The 9018-nt window shown below is 44.7% G+C and overlaps 1 protein-coding gene across 3 annotated transcripts in view; it reads right to left on the bottom strand.

The window, feature by feature from the left end:
* Nucleotides 1–19: 19 nt before the first annotated feature.
* The window catches only part of guf1 (GTP binding elongation factor GUF1), a 41863-nt gene continuing 32864 nt past the window's right edge, over nt 20–9018 (bottom strand). For all 3 annotated transcript variants that reach the window (XM_088923082.1, XM_088923092.1, XM_088923101.1), the window contains 2 exons: nt 458–494; nt 20–363 (listed from right to left, as the gene is read on the bottom strand). In XM_088923082.1, coding sequence (XP_088779208.1) covers nt 229–363; nt 458–494 — 172 coding nt within the window. In that variant the 3' untranslated portion in view covers nt 20–228. The remainder of the gene's footprint in view (nt 364–457; nt 495–9018) is intronic.

Genomic DNA, 9018 nt, shown 5'->3' with positions numbered 1-9018 from the left:
GCCTGCAATATATATTGAAGAAACAGGATTTACAGTCTGTCACATGTACTGTAAAATATGAAACTTAAATATTATAAAATTAACTGTTATTGAGATTGTTTTTGTTCTTAAAAACACTTCAATTGTACATATAATTTGACACAAATTTGCATTTAATGTACATTGTTCTATATTTCTCATTGATACAATTACATTTTTTCCTAGGAAATTAAACAATATACAGTATATTTATTTGTCATTTCTCTTCAAAACATTAATGAATGCATCCTTTGGAACTTCCACATTACCAATTTTTCTCATCTTCTTTTTGCCTTCTGCTTGCTTTTTCAGCAGTTTCATTTTGCGTGTTATATCACCTCCATACTAAAAGAAACGAAAGGTTTTAAAAGGCAAAATTAGGCCAATGTTACATTACCAGTATTTACATTTCAAACAACAAAAGTTATTTCATACTTACACATTTTGCAAGCACGTTCTTCCTATAAGCTTTAATCCTAAAAAAAGAAAAATAGGAGGTAATATTAATTTATTATAAAAATGGATGATCTTAGCGATTAATATGCTATGCAAAAGACCTAAAATAAAATGTATGTTAAATATGCGTCCAACACATACAGATCCAGCCATTCAGAATGTGCGAGGGATGCTGCAGTAGTTCGAAGTCTTAGTGGCTGTGCGAGACCGTAGCATTTTAGTAATTTTCAGAAGTGAGCGCGCTACTTTGTAAAACCACCAGATGGAGCTGTGAATGCTGATCGTGGCGTGTCACCAGAAAACACCCGGTTTCGAATCCCGCTCAATGCTGAGGAACAATCTTTTTCCAATTATGGAATTTAAATTGTACACTGTTTAGACTTTTATTAATTTTAAACTGTTATACTGAAGCTTGTGAATGTGATGTGCCTCTTACACGTTTACATCCACATAGAAAAAATCCAAAGGTAAATAACAGTACTGTAATGTAATACATACCTAATGTACACATTATGGTGACTTATGGTGCATTATGGTTTTAACGTGCTTGTTCACACATTACAGTTTATATACTGCACTTCATAAAAAGTTACTGTATAATGTTTTATCCTTTTCTTAGAAGACCTAGTAAGAACACCACTTGCTGTTATTGTAACAAAAAGTTGTAACGATTTAATACCACTTGATAGTAAAATTAGTATGGAATCATTTAACTAAACAGCTAAAATAGCGCATTACTTTCGGTTTGTTTCTTACATAGCTGAATATATAAAAATAGCCCATTATTACACCTTGTTGTGAACGTGATGTGCCTCTTTCACTGGTTTACATCTATATTTTGTCTTCATATAAATTTCAGCAACGAGTAATTTAACTTTAAATTTGGATTAAGAAAAATATTGCACACATACTGTATTGCTGTAGTGGCTTTGAAACCATACGGTCTCACTGTATATACAGTATATTTATACGGCAAGGCTTATTAAAGGACAGGAATTAAGTTTGCTGCTCCCTGGCAGTCCCTCTCTACTTCATCTCAGTGGTGCTTGATACAGAGAGGCCATTCCATTTGGTTCACAATTAAGGTGTTTTTTTAGCTGATAGAGTCCTGATAAGGAACAACTCCCTATGCTGAGATTCTCCAGCAATCCTAATAAATGGTCATCTCTGGCGCCTTCAAGTCTGGGAAATTCCAAGGGAGTCTCATCCCAAGTTGTTTACAACTCTAAGGTCAGTGTGCATTGTTACTCATCATCAGCCAATCAGGAACTGGTAGGGCAGGTTAACCCCATGTGCGTCTCTGATGCCCATGAAACTTTCAACCAATGAATGACCGTGGTTCCTCCAGGTAAAACAGGCAGCACAGCACCCCTCCGGTGCGCCTCCTGGGTTCTCAGACCCAGAGTCCTCCTGAACATCCTCTGACTCAGCCCGGACCACCACGTAACGGCCAGTGTGTCCGAGTGCAGGACTTCCCTTTGTTTTAAGAGTCGAGAACGGAGGTTGCCAGCGCGTAACCAAAGGATCCACCCGAGGTTAGCATCGCAGCAGGAATCTCTCCCACCACGTCGCAAGCCACAACAGCACTGCCTGGCCAGAGAGCGCTGATTGGACACAGCAACAAGCCTGCCGCTGTTTGTGTCCACGGGAGATCTGAATCCACAGAGACTGGATGAGTATTCAACATTCTGCATTACAGCTCGAGAATTCAATTGTTACCTCAACCTGAGTTGATATCAATTTAATTCCTATGAGTGATGTACGTGCTTTTGAGTATCTAGTGTAGAAGTTGTAATCCAAGTTCATTTACGAAACGGTCTTAATGAACGATATACTGAACGTAAGTCCCTCTTGGTATTTGTAACTCTTCGTGATTGAATATATACCTTTTGTATTCTGCTAACCCTCACGATAAGATCTGTTATGTTTATATGCACATTTTATGCATTAATAAATGTATTCTCATGTATTAGTATCCGTGTGTGTGCGTTGTTTGAGTTATCCCACAGTGTTGATTCTAATAGCCATAAAAAGAATCATTTTGTGACTTACTGCTACAATTAATAATTGTCCCAGTAAAGGCACAAACCCCTACATTTACTGGTGCCTCGTGAGAGGATGCCTACATTTATTGGTGGCCCATACGTGGAGATGGTTAGAATGAAATGAGTCGACCAAGCGGAATAATTCAAAATAAAAACGCCGTGGGTTTCCATGCACGACAATACGGAGTGTGCTGAAAAAGAAAAAAAAAGTTCCCCTTGCTCTTCAAACAGTGCTTGATTGTTTTTTTTGTGATCTTTTGCGATCTACCAGGTTGATTGCATATTTGATCTTGTGGTTTTCTGTGGTAGAACTGTGATTTCGTACTTAAAAGTAATACTCTTAAGTTTAACGATGGTTGTTAAAAGGTCTGACTACTGGCACAGTGTTGAGAGAACTCAGACAAGACTAAAAGCTAGTCTGCATGAAAAAGAAAGGGAATTGGAGAGTTTATACGAACGTAACCATAAAATGCGCAAGGACTTGTTGCATGTCAGTGAGGATAAAAACTTGCTTAGACAGCAGCCGCAACACAGGTGTTCCTCACCGCTAAGCCGTCCGGAGCGCTTGGTTAGCCGGGAGTTAAGGGTTCCACCTGAGCGAGAGCTCTCCAAGCCGGGATCTGTAACTGGGTCATTGTGGGGTAGAGAGCCAAGTCAATTAAGGCGTATGCCCCCCGACCACGATCTCCGCCATCTCTCTGTCAGCGGAGAAGCTTTGAAAACAAACCTCCACTCTCTGAGACAGCTAGCGAAGGACATAGAGAGATTTGACCCCGCAGTGTCAGAGAATAGTGTCAAGAGTTATATTCATGACCTAAGGTACACACTGCAGTACCTGCCAGACGCCACAGAACAGGAGAAAGTGTTTCTGGTCAGAAAAACTACCAGCAGAGCCGTACATGAGTGGATGGATAGGCAGATGAAAGAAGTCTGTAATGACTTTGAGGAGCTGTGTCAAGCACTTATCCAAGAATACAGTGCGTTTACTGACCCAACTGCCGTGATAGTTGCCGCCCTTAACGTTAAGCACGAGAGAGCCAAGTCCCCTCGCGAATATTACGAGAGACTTAGACGAACTTATTATGGAGGGCAAAATGATGAGGGCTGCGAAGAGAAAGCAAATTTCAAGGGTTTATTCATTGCCAATCTCCACCCGTCAGTCAGAAAGATGATCTTAATGCATACAGATGCACAGACCATGAAAATGACTGATATTAGGAGATTAGCGCAGAAAGCCTGGGAGTATGATGTCCAAAGTCGCTCCAAGCAAAAAGCTGTTAAAGTGTCTGTGTTCGCCGTCAGAGCCAGCAGGGTTAATTCCCTCCTGCTCGAAGGAGCACAAGCTCCTGAGCCAGCTATGCCCCGGCCCAAAGCAGGCACACAGGTCCGCACCCAGTGTCCTAAATGCCGTGAGAACACCGGGTGAGGGAAAGGGCTAGAGAAAACTAGTGAAAAGGCTGAGCAAAAGGATGCAATAGCCGCCCACCTGGCAAGGCTTGAACAGGCTTTATTAGGACAGGGACAAACGCTCCCTAAGGCTGCCAGAAACGTGAATGAGCTAGAACTCTCCACCTCAGGAGAGCGGGCCATGCCCCTCTCCACTGGAGGAGGCAGAGACCCGCCCCCTCACACTCCCCCTCCCTCAGTCTATCTGATTGAGCGGAAGGGTTCCTGCCTGGATGAGGTCAGCCACTCCCAAGCGAGTGCTGACTCCACCCCTGAAGTCACAAAGCAGGCGGTAAAACAAAGAAGAAAAGCAAGAAGCTTTTACCTCAAGGTTGCCATGGGAGATGTCTTACCCAGTGAGACACTGATTGACACTGAGGTTGAAAGGTGTTTGATGTCATACGGCAAGCTCAAACGGGTAGAAAAAGAAAAGAGCATGCGACTCAGAGTGGAACCTTTGGTAAGTCACCAGCAAGGTAAATTGTGGGATCAGGTCAAGGCCCCTAAGCCTTTTATACAAAAGGAAAGTGGGGCCAAGAGGCATACTGTGCTCACACAGTGCCCACCAAACACAGAAGCCCATGCGGAGATTCCTTCTGTTCCCTCTGGACAAGAAATAAAAATATTTTCTTGTTCCCCGGATATACAGGGAAGTTGTGTCCCGACCAAGATCCCAATAGCCTCCCTGCCACAGGAGCGGTGCTCCAAGCAACCGCCTGATCCACCAGGTAAAGCACACCCCTTTTTCATCACCAAAGAGGAGTGGATCTCCCCACCTGGTGATGAAAAGGAGCTTTCCCTGTGCACCCTGGCATCCAAGAGGGGTCAGGACCACCACCCCGCAGTGGTGGAAGGGATCCAGATGGCAGGAGAGCAGGTTGGTGATGTAGCCCTCACTCTTAGCCCTGAGAGATCCTCTATTAGTGAGGATCTGCTTGAGCAGCTGTCACAGGGCCACCGCTAGGTGCCCCTGGTGCAGCATTCACAGGTTAGACAGAGCCCAGCTGGACACTGGGACTACTGCACTGTGGACACACCTGATCCCAGATGCCGATTCCCTCTACTGTGACCCAGGGAACCTGCAGTCAGGTAACGTTATTTCTCACAACTACCAGGTAGTGAGTGAGATTTACCTGATTGTTCCTGCCTTGACAGCAGGGTTTCCAACACACCCAGTCCCCAGGAAGGGACAGGGAATGAAAGCCGAGCAGGTTTTCTTACAGCCACCAGCTCAGTTTGCCAGTCTGAGTCTGACCAACAGTGGTTCACCCAGACTGGAGCTGGATGGTCAAGCCACCCGCCTGTTAGTGCAGAACATGGAAAAGGAGGGTGTCAGAATCCCAACCTGCACTGACATGGGCCTGGTGGGTGATAGTGAGTTCAAAGACCGTGAACTAGCTATCCCAGTGCTGGGGCAGATCCCTGAACCTCTAGTGAGGGAAGGGGGGAGCGAGCAGGTGTCCTACACTCACACCCAGCGAACGATTGTAAACATGCCGATAGAGGGATTCCTCAATCAGGAAGTGTGCAGGGTGGACCTGAACAGTGAGAATGGGGTAACAATCCCAGATCACTCAGGTGCTCCAGATGACCACTCCGCCGAAGGTCAGGCATGCTCTACCGCTGTACCACCCCCAGCAGGGTTCCTAGAGCACAGGCATGAACAAATCGAAAAAGCAGATGCCCTGGAAACGGAGGAGCAGCATCAGCAGCTGCATCAGATCTCCCCAGATTTCCAGGATGGTGGTGCCCAAGATGCCACATGGCATACTGAGAAAGACACCATGTACATGCTGCGCCAGCTTAGAAAGGCGACAGTCACTCAGAAGGAGATGACTGAGATCAGCCACCCTAAAAGACTTTTGGGAGGACTGATTACTGCTGCCACTATTGTGAATTTGCTATTTTTGGTAGGTTTGTTTGCTACTAACACTCTCACCCTGACTGCCCCAAGAAGGCAGGTGTCAGTCAGAAATGCCAGAGGGTAGTGACAGACTGTATCAACAGCAGCAAAAGCTGGAAAGCCTAGGGAAAACCCTACAGGCACCTTTCTATGCAACAGGGTTAAATCTTATTCCCCAACCAGTTGTCGGTGTTATACAGTGAGTTTACGCTTGTGTGCAACAGGCCAGAATGTTGACACAAGACCTGTTAAGGGAGCTTAGTGCCACTGTCTAGCCATGGCACAATTCCCAATCCACTTGATTCCACTCTTCTCAGTAGAGGAGCATGTGACGTTAACCACCCCATCGCTCGTAGCTCACCCAGAAGGCGATCCAAGATTGAATTAGGTTCCAAATCTTGAGATGGGTATGGCTACCAAAGCTATCCATTGGCTGTGTCTAAATGATCCACCAATGAAGGGGGTAAAGCTACTAACGAGCAGAGGGAGGTTAATGAACCCCATGAAGAGCAGGTGGGAAGTAAATGGCTGGTCAGCACACCACATTTAACTGTCACTATGACTTATGACAGGCATGATACAGCTACCACAATGCAGCTGCCCAATGAAACAGTTTTCCTGTAAGTTCCCAAGGAGGCCACAGTGCAGCTTGGTGACTTAACACTGCACGGTCTAGAACCAGACAATATAAGACCAAACTTGAGGTTGTGGATGCCTTCAGGTGCCACACTGTTGAATTTGGTAGCAAAATCCAAGAAACGGTAAACCTTGAAGAGGTATAAGTAGTGAGTTTACTTTTAATGGAACAAACCTCCAAACCACCCTGGCAGGTGCCCAACAGAGTGTTGTGGTTCATCAGGGGGGCTGGGAACAGGAACCGGTGTTATTGTAACACTGTTGCTGGGTAGCTGGATCATGACTGGCAGGGTACTCTGGATGCTGTGCTCTCACATCAAGATGTACTCCGGGTAGCATGAATGAGTCAAAGGCAGCATGTCAAAGAAAGGAAGTGACTTCTTCCTAAATACATGCCTACTACAGAGGTATCAGATATTGACAGTGAACTTCCTGATGTGTGATGCCTAGACTGAGATGATGTCTCCTACCTTGTTTATACATACTCCAGATGTTATTCATCACGTTTGTTTCCAATGCTGGTTCCTGTATGAATTCTCGAGGAGTAATGTGGACATTTAACGTTAATGTTCTAATGATACAAGGGACATCACTTAACCCTGTTTTGGTTTGAAGACAACAACGTCTCAGGACCTTATGACCTTCAAAAAGGGGGGATATGTAGCGGCAAGGCTTATTAAAGGACAGGAATTAAGTTTGCTGCTCCCTTGCCAGTCCCTCTCTTGTTCATCTCAGTGGTGCTTGATACAGAGAGGCCATTCCATTTGGTTCACAATTAAGGTGTTTTTCTAGCTGATAGAGTGTCCTGATAAGGAACAACTCCCAATGCTGAGATTCTCCAGCAATCCTAATAAATGGTCATCTCTGGCACCTTCAAGTCTGGGAAATTCCAAGGGAGTCTCATCCCAAGTTGTTTACAACTCTAAGGTCAGTGTGCATTGTTACTCATCATCAGCCAATCAGGAACTGGTAGGGCAGGTTAACCCCACATGGGTCTCTGATGCCCATGAAACTTTCAACCAATGAACGACCGTGGTTCCTCCAGGTAAAACAGGCAGCACAGAGCCCCTCCGGTGTGCCTCCTGGACATTCTCAGCCCCAGATTCCTCCTGAACATCCTCCGACTCAGCCCGGACTACCACGTAACGGCCAGTGTGTCCGAGTGCAGGACTTTCCTTTGTTCTAAGAGTCGAGAACGGAGGTTGCCAGTGCGTAACCAAAGGATCCACCCGAGGTTAGCATCGCAGCAGGAATCTCTCCCACCACGTCGCAAGCCGCAACAACACTGCCTGGCACCGAGCCAGAGAGCGCCGATTGGACACAGCAACAAGCCTGCCGCTGTTTGTGTCCGCGGGAGATCTGAATCCACAGAGATTGGATGAGTATTCAACATTCTGCATTACAGCTCAAGAATTCAATTGTTACCTCAACCTGAGTTGACATCAGTTTAATTCCTATGAGTGATGTACTTGCTTTTGAGTATCTAGTGTAGAAGTTGTAATCCAAGTTCATTTATGAAACGGTCTAAATAAATGATATACTGAACGTATGTCCCTCTTGGTATTTGTAACTCTTCCTGATTGAATATATACCTTTTGTATTCTGCTAACCCTCACTATAAGATCTGTTATGTTTATATGCACATTTTATGCATTAATAAATGTATTCTCGTGTATTAGTATCTGTGTGTGTGCGTTGTTTGAGTTATCCCGCAAGGTTGATTCTAATAGCCATCAAAACAATCATTTTGTGACTTACTGCTAGAATTAATAATTGTCCCAGTAAAGGCAAAAACCCCTACATTTACTGGTACCTCGTGAGAGGATGCCTACAACACAGACACACAGAAAGGGAGAGAAGCTTGGGGTCAGAGCGCAGTGTCAGCCATTGTACAGCACCCCTGGAGCAGTTGGGGTTAAGGGCCTTGCTCAGGGGCCCAATGGAGTAGGATTCCTCTGCCGGCCACAGGATTTGAACCGGCACCCTTCCGGCCTTAGCCACATTGCCACTGCTGCGCTCTAAATGTTGATATGTCTGCATTTTTGGTTTCATGAGGCAAGTAAAATTGCATCCAGCTGTAATTTAGATATGTGACGTTGCCCCCGTGAAGTCACAGTGTAGTGCCCATAGAGTGTTAGTTTTGATATAACGGTGTATTACTGAGATCTTGCAAGCACATTTTTTAAACGCTTGTAATCGCTATTCTTGCAAATACATTTTGTATTGTTATTCAGTTTGTGTCTGCATGTTAGTTGGTATGCAAACGTTCGAAGTGAAAACTCTTGCATGAGGAGGGTACCTTTAAAGCAGAGAAAAAGCACCCAACTTTTTTAGCTGTGTATTTTTCATCACTCTTCAGCTTAAAGACTTTTTAAGCCATTCCTCTTTGGCACTTAAATCATAGAGATTACATATACAATTCTGTTACACTTGTATGTTTTATGAGAGACTTCAGAAGGTTTCAACTGATGCATAAAAAATGTAGTATAAATACGTTCTCGTGTTATGAAGTCG

This window comes from Atractosteus spatula, chromosome 1, assembly GCF_055471065.1.
Source record: "Atractosteus spatula isolate fAtrSpa1 chromosome 1, fAtrSpa1.hap1, whole genome shotgun sequence".
In the NCBI taxonomy this organism is placed as follows: Eukaryota; Metazoa; Chordata; class Actinopteri; order Semionotiformes; family Lepisosteidae; genus Atractosteus; species Atractosteus spatula.
This window is presented reverse-complemented; position numbering and strand designations above follow the sequence as displayed.